This window comes from Carassius auratus, chromosome 27 (genome assembly GCF_003368295.1).
Source record: "Carassius auratus strain Wakin chromosome 27, ASM336829v1, whole genome shotgun sequence".
Lineage (NCBI taxonomy): Eukaryota > Metazoa > Chordata > Actinopteri > Cypriniformes > Cyprinidae > Carassius > Carassius auratus.
The window spans coordinates 27,907,622-27,929,786 of record NC_039269.1 but is presented as its reverse complement, the minus strand read 5'-3'; the positions used below and the strand labels follow the sequence as shown (position 1 = coordinate 27,929,786).

Here is a 22,165-nt window from a genome sequence, read left to right as displayed (position 1 = left end):
AGACGAGAATCAAAATTATTATCTGTGATACTTGATGACATACCATACGTGGCACATTAACATTAGGTTGAAACCCTGTAGAATTCCTTTAAAGGATGCATGACATTACAGATTGATTTATACCCTTTTAAAACAGAGTGTTAGAGGATAGTATTTTTCTTTTCTTTTTTCTTTTCTTAAATAGCCAATTGCTTTTTTTAAAATCCATGAACCATGATTCCTTCTTTCTGTCACTTATTGGTTGCAAGTTAATGAAAGGTGGGGACATTCTCATTTCAGATTTATTATTTATTTTTATAATTATAATTTATTGCTCATATTTTGATTTAAACTAACCACTAAACCTAAATATATAACTTTGGCCTGTAACTTGATGTTTCATGTCAGATCTGGGTCCATGAAGCAAAAACACTCTTGAATCAAAAGTCAATGACAGAGGCATATTTTTATTTTATTTAATTCGGTTATAACATTAACAGCTAGAATTCTAATAACAGAGAGCAGGACATACAGTGCATCCTATGTGGTCAGTGGAAAAATAAGCAACAACACAAAACAACATTTTCCTCACAAGTAATAGTCTTTTGTCAGCAAATATATACTCTTGCTAATATATACACATTACAGTAAAATAAATAATCATAAAAAAATCCAAAACTTCCAGAAATCCTTAAACACAGAACTAGTCCATACAAAACTTTGGAATTTAAGACCATGATAAGAATACAAATTGAACTGTGTGGAAGCAAACAATCGAAATTCAGATGCAGTGATGTACACATAAAAACATCAAGTATTGTTTTTTTGTAGTTAGGGGCGAATCACTGTTAAATAAAGCATTGTTGAACGCTGAATAGGGCATGTGCTTTGAAATGATCCCTGATTGATGAGAGATTAAATCAGTGTGAGATGGGCAAGAGGAAACATGAGTTCATTTTCTTTGAGGAAATATCTGCGAAAAGAACTTCTGCCAAAGAATTTTACAAGCTGGGGTTTTATCTTTGCCTTTTCACATTTCCTTGCAATATTAGATCGACTAATAGTTCATCTCCTGTATGTTTACTAGTTAACTGTAACATCAATAATGGCGAATAGACAGTATTTATTTTCTTCAGAAAACTGGTTGAATGTAATTTTTCCATGCTACTTAGTCAAAATATAGCATGGCTTTTAATAACACAGTATGCATTTTAATTTTCATACATTGCATCTTTTATAATCTATTGTTCAAAAGGACTCACAGAAGTGTTAGAATATCTCTATTTGGTTAACGAACACAAACTTTCTATCAAGATTCCATTAGTAGAAAACTTCACATTTTAGTTCTTAACTACGCTTACACAGTGTCTTTCACAGAAAGAAGAAAACAAAGAGTCATGCACATATACAGACACATTTACATACAAACACCAAGACACATACAGTAGATTTACACAGAGAAACACAAATGCACAAGCACAATATCACGCATAAATATAACAACAAACCTGTTATTAGTTAGCAGCATTATAAATGAGAGTAGTTCATTTAGTTTCTGTACTGCTGCTAACTGGGTAGGAAAAATTAGAATAAAAAAACATTAATTTTGGTCATGAATTCACATATAATGGCTATTAATGGCAAACGTGAAAAATACTTGAGTGTTACAATTGTGAATTCAAACTAAATAATTCATTTTGTCATAGCAGAAACAGGGTCCAAAATTAACCTTTTACCCAACAAAAATAAAAATCAATAAATGAAAAATAATAATTACAAAAAAGACTTTTCACCATCTGTCAAATATGGGTGAGTTGAGAAAATATACCAGTCATGATGACAATGATGATTATATTCATTTATAATATACTTGCACTGAAGACACCTGGCAAATGTTAATTTTGGGCCCTGCATGTACATTGATATTATTTATTTAGCAGATGCTTTTATCCAAAGTGACTTAAAAATGAACAGTGTTTCAGCTACTGAATAAAGGTACAATTACCTATATTCATTTTGAAATGTTATGGACCTCTCTGTTTGTGAAATATCAATAATACTGTCACACACAAATAAGGCAAATGAATGTTTCAAGATAGAAGTGCTCACATCTATTTGTTTTAGCTTGAATAGATTATTGATCTTTGGGGAAAACTGGGTGCTTTCACACTAGCACTTCTGGTGCACGACTGGGTTAGTTTGAAGTCAGATTTCAGCTTGATTGGATGATGTGAACACAGTTTTCTGTGGATACTTAAATTTGAATTTGAACCAAACACAAGCCCACAAGTTAAACTGACTGCAGATATGAATGCAATCATCATAAATTGGTGGCATATTATAGTCAAATGATGTGCTTGTGTGTGCGCCGATCTAAAATAAAGAATATAGATTAGTGGCTGACTCACTTTCCTGATGCACGGTAAGAAGATGTTCTTTGGAAACTTTGCAATACATTCGCGCAGACAAACGCAAGTGCCGCTCCGTGTTGACTCTTCGGAAAGAAGCCCAAGGGTTAAAAACACAAAGTACAAAACTGAGAAAGGCTGTCCATTTCGCAGCCTTCTCCTGCGTGAGGCATCTAGCAAGAGGGTGAACAGCTGCTGCTGCTTTGATTACATATGTTAACCATGGTTTGGACCCAAAAATACAGTGTGAATACAACCCAGAAGGGTCAGGGAAAAGGGGAAGCAACAGAACTCTGGTTTGGACCAAGCAATTAAACCCAAGTGCAACAGCACTCTAAAAAACATGATCTAGAATAGGTCTTGATACTTGCAACAAAATCTTAAATCATTTCAAGAAAACAGTGACATAGACACAATGCATGGACATTCACTCAGATACAAGTGCATTCGTAACCTAATGTTAGTAACTTACAATAAACTCAACCTAATATGTAAGTTCAGTGTTTGGTCTTGCACACAGAGACAACGTAAAGTGTATTATATGTCATTAAAGAATTGGTTAATCAGTTGTTTGCTGGTATTCAGGAATGCACTTTGTATTAAAAAGATACAAATAGCTTCTTTAATGGTGTTAGTAGTAAGGATATCATTAATAATGCAACTATCACCACATTTCAGAGGCGCTTGTGGGTAAACCCTGGTATTCAGTTTGCGCTGCCTTTGTTGTTACAGAGTTGTCCCGTCTGAGTTTGCTGCCACGTGTCGACAAACCCTCTCCCTTTGTAAGGTTTCTTCTCTTTTCTTGGAGACACAATTGGTCAAGGTCCCAAGGGCCTGAGTCTCTAGTAATCTGATCCATCACTTATCCCCTCCTGTATCAGACTGGAAACGATAAGTACCTTCCAGAGCTGAGCCACAAGCCTGTATATGTCCTCAACAATGGGGAACAAAGCCTTTATGGGTTTTTCTTTGTGTCTGTTGAAACAGCTTTCTTTGAAGGTGTTCTAGAATTACTTCAATGTCCACTGTATCCCTTTCTTGTGATTATCTTATTAGTAAAACCACAAACAACTCAATTCAACTCAGTCCACAAGTTTTGGATAGAAGGTTATCGCATGTTTACAACCCCAAATGTCTGGTTCAGTGTGGTTTTGTTGGTTTCTTACTTGCAGGTGTGGACATCATAAACTCGCGTACACTCCTGGCAACTCACGTAGCAGCACCAGTGAAAAATGCAGTGGCATTTCTCCTTGCGTTTCTCAGTTCGAGTGTTGTGGCCTCGGCCGCAACAGAGCAAGTCGCAGCCATCAATACCGTGTGATGTCAGGTTACATATACGGTCACGGGTGCCGAAGGAGCCGGTTTCTGGGTTGGGTTCACAGAAGTTTGGCGAACTTTCATAGTAGACCAGGTCAGTTTCGGTAGGGGGCTTGAAGAAGGTGTACTTTGGTCGTAAGGTCTCGACCCAGCCTCGTGATTCCCGATGTTTCTCCACCACCATTTCTGATGAGCTGTCATACTTGTCCTTCATGTAGTCGCCTATCACCCGAAAGTCAGGCTGCGACCACCAGCAGGTTTTCACCTCGCAGCTTCCCGAAAGGCCGTGACACTTACATTTCAGGTACATGTGGTCTGTGATTGACTAGTGGAAAAAGGAAAAACAGAATAGTGATCTTAGCCCTGAGATTCCAGAGGATAATAAATTGCCTTTATTATACCATTTAAGATATTGCCTTTCATGCAGTATGCAAAGGATTCGCAAAGGCTTTCTCTTGAAAGATGGCTCAGTACCCTGTTTATTTGTACCAGCTGGCTCCACTGAATCACAACCTTTAAGTATTGCAATTAACAGATGCTTATATTTTCCATAGAGCGTTCAAAATATAGCACTATGACAATGGCGTATTGATTCCAAAATGGGCTGTTCGTGGCAGACCAATCAGAACAGATTGGGCCATCTGATGAATCAGAAGAGAGAAGACGCAAGGAAAGTAGGGGTTTATAAGAAACTGAGTCTTTGATCTGCTTCAAAGATTTTTTCGAAAATCGTTGGAAAATTAAGTGAAATTAAATGCATATCTTGAGAAAGGGAAAACGCTTTTTGACCTTGCATGCATGTAAACCAAAACAATATTATTAACCATATGGTTGCATGGTTTCCATGCTGGCCAGAAGTGGGCCAGATCTGGGCCGAAACTGCTTGCTTTCTGGGATAGAATAACCTGAGCATAAACTATATTTGAACATAAACTTATCCATCAGCAAGGAGAATAAAGTAACCTGAACTAGAGTGGAAAAGCATTTTATTATTTTCAGTGGGAAAAAAATTGCTCACCACACGTCCAGCTTCGTTGTTGTGTCGATTCATAGCTGAGCGAGCGTCTGGCCGATTCTCACGAGCATCAGCAAACTCTCGGGATACCATACTGCCAAACTCCACGTCCTCACTGCAGCCGCCCCACTTCCAGCCCTCGCCTGGTGGTCCTTTCCTCCGCGTGTCACAGCCACAGATGGTGACGGAGCCCTCGGAGCAAGCCCGCGTCACAGCGAACGCTACCCCCGCTGAGGCAATTGCATGGACAAATGCTGATTCTCGAGTGGCTATGGAAGTGCATAGAGAAAACAAGCATTGTTACATGTGTTATACCTCAGAATGTCTATGAATTGTTCTTTTATTTGTCCTGATATTATTGTTACATTAATAGAGCTTAATTAAACTTCTCAACACTCAAGAGCATGTGGTTAAATTTGTAGGTTAAGACAGTTCACCCAGGTCTCATTGTGGACACGGTATGCCATGAGTCAGGGAAGACCAAACATATCTTTCCAGATAAGGCAAATACAAGGCTGACAAGTGTATAATTAGAAAGACTTAATTAAGCAACTCTGAGGTGGGGAAATATGCCTGTATTACTCATTGCTAAGACTCACTGTCGATTTGTTATTACAAGACCCAACGCGTTACTTTCGGAATTAATTTGAAGAATGAACAATGCAAGTTTAGGTTGGTTATAATCTCCAAGATGATCCAACATTCTGTCTGACAGGGGATTTTGTGACGATCCTTGCTGACGAGGGGCCCCATACAAACTTAAAAGTGCTTTCCAACAGACAGCTAATGAGGTTGGTAATTTTGATAAATACTCTGTGGTCTTGTGTAGTCTTGCACTTGCAGGAGAGAGGAAACGTCTATGGAGACACCGTGAATCAAGTCTTCCTTTGTTGCAGGTTTCAACTGGTTAGATAAATCAAGGCTAGAGATAATGATGTTGCAAAACTGGCCACAAGTTCATTCTTATTCCACAATGCTAATTATAATGGCAAAAAAATTTGGTGCCTCTGGATGTTTGGATTAAATCTACCATGACGCAGTGTTTCTTTGTTCTTGACTACAAAACTATTAAAACGTATATCAGTTGATGCCTATGATTTCTCTTCGTTCAAACAATGAGCAACTTCTGCTTCCATCAGTTAAATCACATAGTAGTTGGGGGGTACGAATAGTTGGGTCCGAAAGGGCCATTCAATTACAATTTAAAACCCACCAAGTGACCTGTGTTTTATGATCAGGAAGCCAATAAAACGTGGGTCAAATGCGGCTGGCTGACAATGACATGGCAGACCGGTCTGGGGAATAAAGGAGAGATGGCGTCAGGGGAAAGTGGGGGCAGATTAATATCCAGATGAAGAATGGATCAAATCGGATAAATGGGAGATACGGAGACACTTTAGAGCGGTAGGGGGTCTTTACCTGAGAAAAGAATGCAGGTGAAGCCAGATTAGACTGATTATTTGTGACAACAGTTTGCCCCTGCTGCCCACCTTCTAGCTAACTTTGCTGGACCCGCACATGGCAAGTGGTCCCTGTTACCTGCTGGGACCCTGAATCCCTCATTGTGCTGCCACTGTCACGGCGAATTACACACACAAAAGCCCCCCGATATTTTATATGAAATTTGCCCTTGCCAGTGATTAGTGGGGACCAAGTTAAGTCATAGCAACAGAGAACTATGCATTGGCCGGACCCCACTTGTCGGCAGACGGGGAAATCCCCATTGAAATGGTTTCATAAAACAATCTAAAGGGCGTGTGAATTGTGAAAGGAGCTTTCTCTCTGGCTTAATCTTATGGTCGCCCAGATATTGTGTGCTGAGTTGGGCCCAGCAGGAGGCGGGGCTAAGGTCCCACCATCAGCTCCGTTTGCCACACCCCTTTCTTTCTTTCTTGGGCAGAGTTAATGATATACTGGTGAGCAGACCTCCCCCGGCACAGTTAAACATGCATTTGATGAAAGCCACGCTGCTCTCAGTACATCCTAAATTGTAACAGTTTCTCCTCCTGAGGGCAAAGGTCATAACCTAGGTAGCTTGACCTCATGCAAAGTTGGTTTAGTTGAGGGTGTTAGCATTGAGAGTCATGGGATTCCTTTACTTCATTTTGTGGTGGTGGGCAACATGGTGGATGCCCCTGAGGAATTCCAATGAAAAGGCTTTTATTCACACCCAGATGTAATTTTATTGCTTGTTAAGCGTCTGAGGAAATTGCCAGGAGAGGCTATTTTGATCAAATATCACAGAAACAGAACAATGTATGCAAAGTCTGTCAAGTCACTGCCTTTCAGTTTAACGCTCTGATTTTAGTAACAACAGTCTTGAGTGACAGTAAGAACAAGCTAATTCTGGTGTCCAATTACAACTCGCATGCGACTGGCAACGTTATCTGCTGAAGGTGTGTTTTGCAAACTCTTCTAGAACTCCTGTGCTGACTCTCCTTTCATCACGGATTCCAGTGGGCCATGTTTTGACACTTTGGTTAATGTAAATTAATGAGTGCTGATGCAGACGTAGCCCGAGGCAGAGCTGTGAAATAGATAGAAGAGGATGAGACTGGAGAGGTGCAAAACTGTAGGCATACACACAGATTTATGAGAGATACAAAGCAAGGTGGCCAAACTGATATTCCATGTCTAGGTTTGTGAAGTAACCAATGAAAGCTGTCAAACAGTCAGTGAAAGTCAGTGAAGGTGCGCTTTATATCAGGAATTAAAAAAATAATGTCTGTTTTCAGACAGGTTTCCAGAAGACTTCCAGAGGTCCCACCCTAAGTTACATCATTAGTTGAGCCAGTGTCAAGATGATCGGGATGATTAAACAAACAAAACGTATTCTGATAGCCCCACAGGCATAGGAGAATGTACATTTCTGAATGCCGAGGAAGCATCATCCAGGTCTCTTGATCTCAGACAGCTGTGTGATTGTCAGTAACAAGCCATTGAAGACCTACTACAGATCAGCGTTCCATTCAGCCCAGCACAAAATAGAACAGGAAACGGTCGCACACCCGTCTGCGCCACAGACATTAACACCAGCGCACAATAGCACTAGCTCCGCAAAAGTGACAGAGTTAGTCACAAAGGAGCGAAAGTGAGAGGTGCTCTTCTCTAAGCTCTGTGAAAAGCTTCTGAGCTTCGAAGCGGCCCTTAAACCGCCCCCCAACAAAGCACTTAATCTACCCGCATTGACCTCTCACATTATTAAGAGCTTCAGAAGCTTTAATCCAATCAAAATGATTTACTAAAGCCACCCCTGGACCCCGATGACTGACCTGGTTCAAACCCCCGTCACCCCTGTCCCTGACCAATCTCCCCTTCAATTTAGACCGGAGGAGGGGGAACTGCAGGGGATATGGAGAGGCTATTAACACTACAATGGAGAAGACCCGAGCAGTCCTCCCATCATCAGTAGCCCGCTTGGGCTCAAGCCCTCTCCATCAATGTAACAATTGCTTGAGAGTTTATTAAAAGCAATTGGCGCGGCTGTCACCGCCTCCCACCGTAGCTGCGGCCTCTCGATGCGCTCTGTCTCCTCGTACCCTGACCCCTCATTTCTCCTGGACACTGTGAGAGGACTAAACTGGTCCAGCTTTGAATTGATATAACTTTTTTTTGTAATGAGAAGGGCATAAAAGCAGCAACAGGAAGCCAAATGCTTATTAACTAATCTAGCGGAGATACCAGAGAAATATCTAGTGACTGGGAGCAACAAACTGAAACAGTACAACAGCTCAGCTGTTTTGAATATGGAGTAATTTCTCCAAGCTACTTTTTACAAAATGTAGTGGTTTTGGATGGCACTTTGTTTTTTTGCAGTATGTAAAATCAAACCCAAAAACTTGCCTTAAATGCTCCTTTGTAACGTCAAAACATTGAATAATAATTCTTCTTTTCTAATGGGGTATTTCACACACCCATTCATTATTTTTAAAAACATATATTTGTAACGAGGACCTACATAAGAATGTTTGGTCTGTGAGTATTTCCAGATTTCCAAGTATCATTGTTTAGCATCGTTAGTTTCACTACAGACCTTATTTTGCTGAAAAACTGGAAAAACCCATTATAAAAATCTCAAAGGAACCCACGGTGAAGGGTTTTGACATCACGGCTGAATAACTCTATTGAAAATGGAATTTCTTTTAACGAAGCAGTTTGTTTTTAAATCAGTTAAAACTGGTGCACTGCAACATTTTGTGTCTTATTTTTGTATATGATCAAATTAAATATTACTATAAAACAATCCTTTAAATATTCTTATAATATTTTTTTCGTAACTATAGCTATTCATCTCAGTTTTTGGTATATATGGTAACATTTAGTAAAGGGATTAATTGTCACTATTAACTAACTAGTGCTTATTATTAATAGAGATAAAATTGCAACCATTCAGCCGTCAGCTACAGTTTCGCATCAGACAGTGCACTATAGACCCCCTGAGGACCAGTTCCACTCATTCTCTACTATAGGAGAGGAAGAATTGTATAAACTTGTTAAATCATCTAAACTTACAACATGTATGTTAGACCCTATACCATCTAAGCTCTTAAAAGAGGTGCTTCCAGAAGTCATAGGTCCTCTTCTGACTATTATTAATTCCTCATTGTTATTAGGACATGTCCCCAAAACCTTCAAACTGGCTGTTATTAAGCCTCTTATAAAAAAGCCACAACTTGACCCCAGAGAGCTAGATAATTATAGACCAATCTCGAATCTCCCTTTTCTGTCCAAGATACTAGAAAAGGTGGTATCCTCACAATTATATTCCTTCTTAGAGAAAAATGGTATATGTGAGGATTTCCAGTCAGGATTTAGACCGTATCATAGTACTGAAACTGCTCTCCTTAGAGTTACAAATGATCTGCTCTTATCATCTGATCGTGGGTGTATCTCTCTATTAGTTTTATTGGATCTTAGTGCTGCGTTTGACACAATTGACCACAACATTCTTTTGCATAGACTTGAACACTTTGTTGGCATCAGTGGAAGTGCATTAGCATGGTTTAAATCGTACTTATATGACCGCCATCAGTTCGTAGCAGTGAATGAAGATGTATCATATCGATCACAAGTGCAGTATGGAGTACCTCAAGGCTCAGTTCTAGGGCCGCTACTCTTCACGCTTTATATGTTACCCTTGGGAGATATCATCAGGAAACATGGTGTTAGCTTTCACTGTTATGCTGATGATACGCAGCTCTATATTTCCTCGCAGCCCGGTGAAACACACCAATTTGAAAAACTAATGGAATGCATAGTCGATATAAAAAATTGGATGACGAGTAATTTCTTACTGCTAAATTCAGAAAAAACAGAGGTGTTAATCATAGGGCCTAAAAACTCTACTTGTAATAACCTAGAACACTGTCTAAGACTTGATGGTTGCTCTGTCAATTCTTCGTCATCAGTTAGGAACCTAGGTGTGCTACTTGATCGCAATCTTTCCTTAGAAAGCCACGTTTCTAGCATTTGTAAAACTGCATTTTTCCATCTCAAAAATATATCTAAATTACGGCCTATGCTCTCAATGTCAAATGCAGAAATGTTAATCCATGCATTTATGACTTCAAGGTTAGACTACTGTAATGCTTTATTGGGTGGTTGTTCTGCACGCTTGGTAAACAAACTACAGCTAGTCCAAAATGCAGCAGCAAGAGTTCTTACTAGAACCAGGAAGTATGACCATATTAGCCCGGTCCTGTCCACACTGCACTGGCTCCCTATCAAACATCGTATAGATTTTAAAATATTGCTTATTACTTATAAAGCCCTGAATGGTTTAGCACCTCAGTATTTGAATGAGCTCCTTTTACATTATACTCCTCTACGTCCGCTACGTTCTCAAAACTCAGGCAATTTGATAATACCTAGAATATCAAAATCAACTGCGGGCGGCAGATCCTTTTCCTATTTGGCGCCTAAACTCTGGAATAACCTACCTAACATTGTTCGGGAGGCAGACACACTCTTGCAGTTTAAATCTAGATTAAAGACCCATCTCTTTAACCTGGCATACACATAACATACTAATATGCTTTTAATATCCAAATCCGTTAAAGGATTTTTAGGCTGCATTAATTAGATAAACTGGAACCGGAACACTTCACATAACACCGTACTTTCTACAATCATTAGAAGAATGGCATCTACGCTAATATTTGTCTGTTTCTCTCTTGTTCCGAGGTCACCATGGCCACCAGATCCAGTCTGTGTCCAGATCAGAGGGTCACTGCAGTCACCTGGATCCAGTACGTATCCAGACCAGATGGTGGATCAGCACCTAGAAAGGACCTCTACTGCCCTGAAAGACAGCGGAGACCAGGACAACTAGAGCCCCAGATACAGATCCCCCGTAAAGACCTTGTCTCAGAGGAGCACCAGGACAAGACCACAGGAAACAGATGATTCTTCTGCACAATCTGACTTTGCTGCAGCCTGGAATTGAACTACTGGTTTCGTCTGGTCAGAGGAGAACTGGCCCCCCAACTGAGCCTGGTTTCTCCCAAGGTTTTTTTCTCCATTCTGTCACCGATGGAGTTTCGGTTCCTTGCCGCTGTCGCCTCTGGCTTGCTTAGTTGGGGTCACTTCATCTACAGCGATATCGTTGACTTGATTGCAAATTAAAACAGACACTATTTCAACTGAACAGAGATGACATCAATGAATTCAATGATGAACTGCCTTTAACTATCATTTTGCATTATTGAGACACTGTTTTCCAAATGAATGTTGTTCAGTGCTTTGGCGCAATGTATTTTGTTTAAAGCACTATATAAATAAAGGTGATTGATTGATTGATTAATAGAGCCTGTCCTCCAACAAAAAACGACCATATAGGTCGTTTGTCTAAGCATTTATTACGACCTATATTTACGTTTAAAAGTTAAGCGCCCTCTAGCGGGCGTAAAAATAATGACTGTATCACGTTGCGTCTGTCGTCATGAATTGACGAATAACATCATTACCAGTTAAAACGCACATTTATTTAAATGCAATGTGTGGCCGTTTTACACCGATCTCACAGTAATTCCTACATATTTTACTACTGTAGGTGGCTTATTCGTTCGAATGACCACACCTAACCCCACCCCTAAACCTACCCCTCACAGAAATCATGCTAAATTATGATTTATTGAACATATACATTTTCGTGCACGTCCGTTCCCTGGGATCGAACCCATGATAGCATGATTACATATCAAGGTACACGCAAAAATCTACCAACTGAGCTACACGAAACGCAATCATGTTTGGTCTAGTTAAGCAACAGTTGATTAGGAGTTTTTGCTGAAAATGTTCTGTGTTATGCACAGACTTGTGCCTTAGACAAGAATCCCAAATGATTAAAGACCAAGACAACACATTCATAACTTCACCTTAGATAAACACACACGCTGGCAATGTAATCCGTTTGAGCGCACAGTGAAGTATGTCTGTAAATGTGTGCGTGTGACACACATGCTGAGATACTTCTGAAATGCCTTTTAGGAACGTCAGCGTGTTGCTGCTGTTAGATGCATTACCTTCACTGTGTTGGGACAAACACAATGAGAAATGTGGGGATTCCCTTTGACAGAAACAAACAAAACCCGTCCCACCCACTTTACTCGCGTGCATCACTACATCTGTACAAACTGTCATAGTCCAGTGCACCTGACTAATGCCCATTGAGAGTAGGATTAGAGAGCAGCAAATAAATAATGTGCACAGAACAACAGAGTAATCTCAGCAATCAGAGCTGTGTGCAAACAGGGACTTTTGTTGTAATTGAGAAGTCATAATGTTACATAGTCACTGAATACAAAGAAGCACTGAGTGAAATATGATTTTCAAGTAGCTTTCATTATGGGGTGGATAAAGGCAGATCATATTCCTGTTCTCCCATTTTAAAAATGTAGAAACGGGCTAAATATTCAATCATTCTATAATTTAGGATACATTTCACATCAGGAAAAACAAGCTTTCGCAATGAAACATCTATTGCTTTAAGTTGATATATTTTATCTGCTAGTTGCCAAGCTTAATCGTACCACATCATTTTGATATTACAAAGAAATGCTGAGTTTGTCAGCTATGTTATGGACAAACTGTATGGGTTTAAAAATGTCATCATTTTGATTCATTATTTCAATGGCAGGCTTCTCTGGCCAACCAAATGTAATTTTCTTGATAACCTCAAATGATAATATTTATTTCCTGTAAAAAAATAATAAACTCAATCTTAACACTTTACTTAAAGCCATTATGTATAATGCATTCTAAAGGGTTATTAAATGGTATAATGCATTATAATGATTAATAATGTGAGTTGTAATACAATAACAAATTTAAAATGCATAGTGTAACAATGAATTGCTAAGTGTTCTAACGTATTAATAGTTGCATGGTTACAATATTAAAATTATAAAAAAATGATTATCAATGGACATGAAATGTACCCTTAATTATACAATGACTTGATAATTTCTCATTGATTCTCTAGGCCTACCTTTATCCAGCACCGGTCCAAAGATGGCCAGGTTGTCATTAATAGTTGTGCAATTCCATCTGCGGCCTCGGAACTGATGCTGACACTCTTGGATGCCGATTTTCACCCCCTCTGCCACACTAGGCATGATTTCCAGATAGTTGCGGCAGAAGCGGAGCTGTTTGGGTACCAGGCCGGGGATTGAGCTGCACAGTATGGGCTGAGTACCCAGAGACGAGTACTGGTGTCCCACCGCCAGAGACCTGCAGAAGAAGACATGATGCAGGTGAGTACTTCACTTCTAGATGTGCTTACCAAGGAACACTTTATTTGAATGAGCAATTCTTCTCACTATTAACAAGCATGAATGTTACTAGCATATTGGCTGTTTATTAGTACTTATAAAGATCATATTAATGCCTTATTCTGCATGGCCCTAAATATAATCCTGTACCTAAAATTAAGAACTACACTACCAGTCAAAAGTTTTCGAACCGTAAGATTTTTAATGTTTTTAAAGAGGTCTCGTCCGCTGACCAAACCTGCATTTATTTGATCTAAAAAGCAGTAATATTGTGAAATATTTTTACAGTTTAAATTAATTGCTTTCTATTTGAATATATTTTAAATGTAATTTATTATTAGTTTTCAGCATCATTACTCCAGTCTGATTGGTAATAATTAATAAAAACAGCAAAATTAGGAGATTATTGAGGCTGTAGATTATTAAATCCGTGTAGTTGCCTTTTATCTCTTAATACTTTTTTGGGGGGTAAGTAAGTCCACTCTACGCATGCTGGAAAATCTTTTCTTACATTTGTCATGTGCTAAACTTCATTGCTACCTAAAATATGAACGTTTTCTCGATTACTGACAAACTGGTCATTGCATCAGAATTTACAAAAATTCACAGAGACGGTGGCGAATAAATAAGTGAATGCAACACATCTCTAGTGAAAAGACCTGTGCATGGTGGTTTGCTGCTGGTCTGGCTGATGGACCTGCTCATTAGCAATGGCAGCGATGGTTTAAATCAAGTCTCCTTTATTTGTGTAGTGCTTTTATACAATACAAATTGTATAAACAGATCAACACGAAGACAGCATGGAGACTGTTCAGTTTCTGCTGTAAAGACAATAAATAGTGCCATTATTCAGCTCAAGTCAGTTCAGAGTTGGTCGTGTTCACGGAGTTTGTGTCTCTCTCAATTTATTGAGCATGATCGTCTGTGATATTAATGTTTTTAGCTAGTTAAGAGGCCTGAGCTAAACCAGAACATTTGGTGCTTGTATTTTCAGCCAGGATCCAAAATAAGCTTAATTTAGCTCAAAGCACAGACCCTCCTTTACTAACTACTCCTATTTACTGCATTATCACGGGTGTATCCTTTTCAAGTTAGGTGAAAAAGCCCAAACAGTGTAATTTGAACAATTACAGGATCAAAGTGTAACACGAGTGGATGGACTCCAGATCAATCCGACTCTTGGCGTTGTATATGCACCACAACAGTTTGACAATTTCGCAGTAGGAACTTGTGTTTGAAGCCGTCATAGGCACTGAAGATCTTTGGCTTTGCTGGGAGGGGTTCAGATGAAGCCGTAACACAAACATGAAAGCCCCAGCTGAGACAGGAGCAGTAGACTGATCAAGGATTCACAGTGCGGGACAGGTACCTTGTCATTAAGGGCCACCGACGTCCTTGAACTGTCCAAAAGTGAAACAGCCCTGTGGCTTGCTGTAATGACACAGTGTGCACTGGTCTGGCTGAGCATCAGAGGATGCATGACTTATGTTAGTTTGAACTCGACCATTCTTTGATGACACACGGCTCAGATGCAACTCATGTGCTGACATGCTTTTCACTTACAATTCAGAGTTTCCATTGCAATGTTGTGGAAAGTTTGTCAGTTCGTCAGTCGGTACTATAGGGGTTTTGCTACTGTTTTTCTACCCGGTTGTCATCAAATTCAAATCGAACGCACAGTCTGTATCCTAACTCTATGACAAATTAAAACAAAACTTCAAGTACTGTATCTGATATGCTAACAGCTCAAATTAAGAACAAGACACATCTCATCACAACACCTCTGAGGATTTCAAAACCCACATTTTAGATTAAAAACAAAACAAAACAGAAAAACGCAATAGTGACTGTGAAGTGAAAGAGTAAACTCTATGAATTAAAATCCCACAGTGAATTCCCCAACAACCTTAAGCAACTGTTTTCTTATTAAACTACTTTTTCAATTTTATTTACCATTTAGATATTTAGTATATTAAAATATACTTACAGAAATGTAATAAAAGGAATAGCTATAAAACACACAAAGGATAACTATTATATGTATGGACATTTGTACATTTTAGCTAAAAAATGATTTTGCTTCTTAATGTTGCAAACTGTTGTGTCTTATTTTAATGTATTACGTTTTTATTAAGAGCACTGGTTTGTAGTGCCAAAACCGCGCAGATTCACAGAAAATGGCTTTGTTAAATAATACAGTGGATGGGATTTTTTATATAGTTAGGACAAACTTCTGTTTTAAGCCCCGCCCACCTCTGGATTTATCCCAAGAGATACCGTCACAAATAATATTGTCTTAAAAACAGATACAGATACTGGCTTTGCACATTCCTACAAATATTAAATATAATACTTATAATTTGTTACAGGCTATTTTATTTTATTTATGTTAAACATTTTGGGTAGGGATGCACGATGAATCATATTTAAATTGTGATCACGACTTCTGCTTCTCTCGATTTATTAAACATAATAATTTGCGATATTTGCCTGCTGGTTATTTAGCATGAACCTTTTTCTTTTTTTATAGGCTTTTGTGTTATTTTGCATTGGTAACAAGCGCTCGCATGCTGTCATGGTTGCCAGATATCAAGAGTTAAAGTCCTTAAGTCAGAGCCTTTTCTTTAATCATTACATTCTCTGCCTGTGGTTTATTTAATATACCCAACCTGGCAACTATGTGCACGTGCTTTCTCTACATTACAGAAGATGCACAGATAAATGAAAACACAAGCAAACTTGTAAATTGGACTTTTTCACGATCTGAGATGCTCCACTCACATTAAAGTCTAATGCATGTACATATTCATTGACTATTTGCAGCTAAAATGAACAAGACGTGTCTCTAAAGGTGTGAGCAGTCTCAATTAGATGTGTGTTGACCTGTGTTATGAGCTGATTACTAACCACAACAAGAGGGCCCCTCGGTGACCCCTGACCTCTGCAGTGATTAGACCTGAAGGGCTCTCTCAATGACAAAGACTACGACCCTCCCTCATCAGCTGATGCACCACCAACCGCTTCCTTTACCTGCTGCATTCCACTACACTTCCTCTCCTCCTTTGTTCTGAGGGGGAAGTTATGGATCTCTGGTTGTAAAGGAAATGAATGATTACTTAGATCGACCACGTTGGCATAAGGCATGAATTTCATTGTGCGTGATCGCAGTACATCATTTGGATTTTTTCAAAGAGCACAGAAAGTCCTCGAACTGAACTCCGCTTGAGAAATGTGAAAGAAAGAAGTTCGGATATCAGTCAGTGCTGGGTAGCCAACAGCTTCCATCTCATTCTCTTTCTTTGTCAGTCTGCTCTTGTCTAAACTGACTTCAATAGGCTATGCTTTGTATAAGTTGATCCCTGGCATTATTTGACTCTGAGTCAGTCCTTTTTACATCTTTCTCTGTAAGGAGCTTAATCTGAATTTCACTTTAAAGTCTAAGGGAGCAAAGAACAAGAGGGAACTTGAATGAAACTGGCCCGAGAGAAGATCCAAACCTCTTCTAGCAGGGTGTAGCGAAACTATGAAGATTTGTTCACATTACATTTGACCTTTTCTTAGCCTTTGTCAGTCCTTCGCCTCAGGGGCCAAGTAGCCTCTCAAACCAATGGTACGGGACGTTTACGTCATCCCCGCCCGCCCCGTCTGTCTCACGCTGATGCATGCTTTTCTTTTACATGCATATAAATACACAACCAACCCTCAGTGCTACCCAAGGGCAGAACTGACCGAGGAGCTTGAATTGTGATTAAAATATCGGTCAGTTGCCATTTCTGTCTCTTTTTAGTTTTCGTTTATTTAGATCTAGTATCGCCTCTTTACGGGAGACTTTTCAGGTGTGCAAATCAACTTCAGTTCAATGTCGAGCGCAAGTCAAACAAGTGCCCAAAAAGCATGGATGTCAAAAGTGCTTAAGTAGATGAACATTGATTAAATGTGAAGATGATTAAAACTATGCATACCACATGTCCTTGGGCTAAATATACTTCTGAGATCACAATTATGAGGCACACATTTCATATTTATCTGTAGTTTAATGCGCAAATACAGTGCATTTGAACTCAAAAATATATCAATTACATTACAATTAAATGCTATTCATATTCAGTTGTGTGGTAGGCACGAAAACAGCCCAGTTTAAATTTCATTTTTATGCAATAGGATAAGTTGCACAAAATTATGCCCAGGTTGCATTTAACCCAAAAATCAAAGGATTATTATTATTTATTTATTTTTACCATTACCATTATAATTACTCTTGTTTTCAATAATGATTCTCTAGTGATTCTACTTTTTCATTACTGCAATAGAGAAATAACTGCTGATTTATTTAAATAAGAAGAACAGTAAATCATTATAAGCACATGGTTTTTGCATCATAATCAGAAAGAAGTTTACAGTTTCAATTGAGCTGTAAATTAGATTCAAATTCGTAATTTTTTAATGGCATTGAGAGGTTTTATTATTCACCCAGAAACCTAAGAGAGACTGCCCTACAATTATTTCATACAGGTAAGCCTTGATTAAACCAGCTGCAAGTAATGTAGGTTTGCATGTATTAATATAGTTTAGTTAGTTTAGTTTATTGATTTATATAGCACATTTCAAAACAACAGAAGTTGCAACCAAAGTGCTGTACACAGGCATTAAAACCAAAATTAAAACAACACTAAAACAAAATGAACACACAGGATCAAAACCTTGAAAACGTACAAATATAGAATTAATTTATGCATGCATTGGCTGTTTTATGACAGCTTCAACCGTGGCTCATCCATCAGATTTACACCTTTAACTATTGTTTCTACTATTTCACTTTTTTTAGCTGGAAACGGTTTGTGGGTAAAGATGCCGTCAAGCGTGGACAGCCCTCAGGTATTCTGCAGTCAAGACTAAAGTGATAATTAATAGGCTCTGCTGACGGCTAGAATCAGCACCTCATACTTCGGTATTGTACTTTGCCAGAAGCTGATGAATTTGAGACGTCACCGCCGCTGAGTGAGGTGAACAGGTGTTTCAATGACATGTCCTCATGCTCAGCTGTCTGCCCCGTCGTCATCTGTTGTAGCTGACGATACTGAGATCACCATCATTTAGTAAGAGCAGACAACCCAGGCCCTCTGAAACCAAATAAAAGCACATTGGGCCACAACTGCACTGAGATTGGATGAGCTGGTATTTCAGTTGTCGGGAGTTTGATATAATCAAATGCAACACAAGCATTTATAGGTTTGTCCTCATTTGTGTGCAACTTTGCTATTTTAGCGATATCCCAAACGAAAGGATGACCAACTGACATCAACCCTCCACAGAACAGTACCGTCTTTACATCCCCCCAAATCTCCTAAAGCCAGGTAATTCAAAGACAACAGGACAGAAATGAACATTCCCTTTGCTCTGCACTCTTGGATATATTTGCTCACTTTTCATCTGAAGTGTATCCAGTCTAGGTTTTAATGCATATTTCAGCAAGCCCAAGCAAGTGCGCCTCTGAATTACCGCTTTAATTGTAGGCCCCGGGGCCACAGAGCCGACTTTGACATCAAGAGCGAAGTGTTTGGGAGAAGGAATGTGCGGCAAGCTTTCACCTCCAGGTATTTATCTTTTAAGGTGGAGCGCAGGGGTGGAGGTGCAGTCAGGCAACACTATGTCATGAGGAGATGCAGGAAGCCATGAACCTGGTCTCTAAACCTGGCCTACATCACAAACCTCCTTCACAAAGATACAAAGCAGAACGGGTCATTAGTTTCGGTGTTCTCCAGCAGGACGTGTGTAGATACACCTGTGCTGTCCAGGTCTCCTCTGCATGGACATTAGCAGGTTATCATGTCACATGACTCTCAGCTGGAGCACCCTGCACATATATGTTAGAGGAAACCGAAACTCTGTGGCTTGTTTCTTAAGAAAAATAAAGACCAATCTTTCTGCCTGAAAACTGAATCGAGGAAATTTCAATTAATTTACATATACCTCTGTCAGAAGCTGATTGTTTTAACCTTTGACACATTTGGTGACATTTTACACAGAGTGCTTATTATGAAAATATTAAAGGAACATATTTAATTGCGAACACAATGCATTGTTTTCAGAAACCTAATTGCATGCTATTTATAATTAAATTATAAAGTGTTAAAGGTTACATTTATATCAAAAGCAATTAGTTGAATTTAAGAGTGTTTTGATCCAATTAAGTTCTTTATATGTAATTTCATGATTACTTTTACAGTCTTTGAAATTTGGTTAAAGTGCTAACATTACTGACAAGCAGTTATGTATAAGTAATGCCATTTCTGTTTAAACTTGTATGTCATGCATTTAAATGTATTTGTAATGACACACTCATTTTGATAAAGCTGTAATTTAGTATAAATATATTAACTTATTTTTTTTAACAACTGCGCTAGTTAAAATTATAACCAAATACTTTACATGTATGTTAGTATGTTGGTCCGCATTTAAAAGTAACTGATGTTCTTCAGAAGATTATTAAATTTTTTTTTTGAAAATGTCCTTTAAAGTAAAACTTTTCACTTGAGTTTTTCATTGCACTTTTTTAAAAGTGTACTTAAATGTGTTACGAAACATAGTCAAGAAAGTGTGTATTTTCTTTAAGAGTGGGCTTTTATTTCATTAATATTATCTGCAAGTACAGTTTTGTTTTTAAAAAATACTTGTAAGATTTGAAGAACATAACAAGTGCACATTTAATACAATTAAGCACACATCTTTTTCCTCAAGGGTTGGCTGCCCGTAATAAGCAACAGAAGTTTCTGGATGCTGTCCTGTGAACTGGCATTGTGAATGAGAAGGAAAGCACAGCTTTTAAAATCTCAAGAGGGTCAGACAGACAACAATTAACAAAAAAAGAGCGGCCTGGACTGTGACTAATGACCTACTCAATTACAGCTTTTACAACCACTGAGAAAACTCTGCTTTATTGTCTTGCCTTGCTGAAACAATCTTCTTTAGGTGTGTGAGTCTTGGAAACACCTTAAACGTTTGCAATGTGTCTGTTATGAACTGTACTTTTTTTTGTGCAAGCATAAAGTTATTTTAAGAGAATGTTTGTAATAAAATGCATTGAAAGTTTGATGATACTGCATACTTTTAACAGTCAGTAAAATGTGCTTCTCTAACCTCATCAGCCACAATTTTACTTTATCATTATTAGAAGTCTTTCAGGCCGTTCAAAATACGATGATCACAACTACGTTTTCAAAAGCATACAATAATGTTGATTAAAAAATACAAAAACTAAAATGACAAATATGCTGTGAGGCTTATTTAAATGATTTCCGACAAAGTTTAGCTCTGATTAACGAAATTGAGCAGATTTAACTAAATGAAGTACTACATTAACAGCACGGATCTATTACAAATAACACCAAACTCAAATAACATTTCATCGCATGGTTTTTATTTAAAGACGGTCCGGTTTGACGGCCAGCCTGTCGTGAAATGCATCAGTGACACATATTTTTTTATTTTTATTATTATTAGGCTATTTATTATTTATTTATTTTTTTGCAATCGTTAAACTTTTAAGTAGATGAATTATATAATTATACTAACAATTTTAATTAATAAATAAAACGTTTAATTAATGAATTGAACATGATTTACACAGGATTATAAATCTTTGTTGATAAAAATGTATCCTGCAATTTCTACTTGTTGAACCTACTAACAGGTGCACGATAGATAGATAGATAGATAGATAGATAGATAGATAGATAGATAGATAGATAGATAGATAGATAGATAGATAGATTACAACTGACGTCATAGATATTTTCAATCCCCCAAATTATTGTCAAGTTGAAAAGCTTGTCATTTACGCGTTCTAGACTACTAAACTCATAGTTTTTTTCACAAGGAAAGGTTAAAAAAGTCATAAAACTTACCACCATATCGGGTAACTTGCCATGACACGCGTACGCGTGAGCCCACAAAAAAGAAACAGGAAATATCCAAGATATATCATCCTTTAAAAAGTTAGGCTTAAACAGACACGCACACGCACACACGCACATATACACACACATACACGCGCACACATACACGCGCGCGCACACACACACTCGCCCGCGCGTGTCAATGAGAAAGCGCGAGGTGATGATGAGCGATATTTCTCTCCGATAATCCTACAGTGTTCTCCTGCGCGCGCTCATGAGCCGCATGTTAAAGTTAAGAGCAGCTCTGCGCTCGGACCCAATCACAGGCTTCTGCCACGGGCGAAATTCTGCTGACAGAGTCACTCAGACAGTCTGAACCGCAGAGCTCGGGACACGCACTGATTTAATAGTTATTGGGACATGCGAGGCTTTGTGTGTTATATATATCAGGTTGTCTAAGGGTGGGTGGGGGGACCCCTGTGGATTGGGTAGCTATAACAACCTGTCCGGATTTCACCCCCCGGTTTAAAGCCCCTCATATGCAAAAATGAAAACGTGTGAATTGCTTGCTTGGCTTGTGTTAGTTTTTCTTGCGCTATTGCTTGCTTTGCTGTGTTCAAACGATCGAGCTGTTTTGTTAGCCTATTTACAAAATTAATAAAAATAAATTGAACCTATTTTTTTTTTTAAATGCTGTTATAGCCTATACAAATAAATAAATGTCAAGATACCAAACCATAATTAGGCTACCTTTCAAATAAATTAGTTGCATTTCAAATA

At 38.5% G+C, this 22,165-nt stretch overlaps 1 protein-coding gene across 1 annotated transcript; it reads right to left on the bottom strand.

Annotated features, from left to right (window-relative positions):
* Nucleotides 1–426: 426 nt before the first annotated feature.
* On the bottom strand, nucleotides 427–21,794 carry wnt3a (wingless-type MMTV integration site family, member 3A). Its single transcript, XM_026206979.1, has 4 exons — nucleotides 21,395–21,794; nucleotides 13,208–13,449; nucleotides 4,723–4,988; nucleotides 427–4,029 (listed from the first exon to the last, which is right to left on the bottom strand). The coding sequence occupies exons 1-4, from the start codon at nucleotides 21,472–21,474 to the stop codon at nucleotides 3,550–3,552; spliced, it is 1,068 nt and encodes a 355-aa protein (XP_026062764.1). The 5' UTR covers nucleotides 21,475–21,794; the 3' UTR covers nucleotides 427–3,549.
* Nucleotides 21,795–22,165: the final 371 nt, after the last annotated feature.

Bases quoted from the DNA above. Each gene is read 5' to 3' on its own strand.
- wnt3a (XM_026206979.1), bottom strand. From the start codon at position 21,474: ATGATATATCTTGGATATTTCCTGTTTCTTTTTTGTGGGCTCACGCGT. The intron at 13,450-21,394 runs GTAAGTTTTATG...CTTCTTCTGCAG, and splicing joins GCAAGTTACCCGATATGGTG to GTCTCTGGCGGTGGGACACC. The intron at 4,030-4,722 runs GTGAGCAATTTT...TTTTTCCACTAG, and splicing joins ACAACGAAGCTGGACGTGTG to TCAATCACAGACCACATGTA.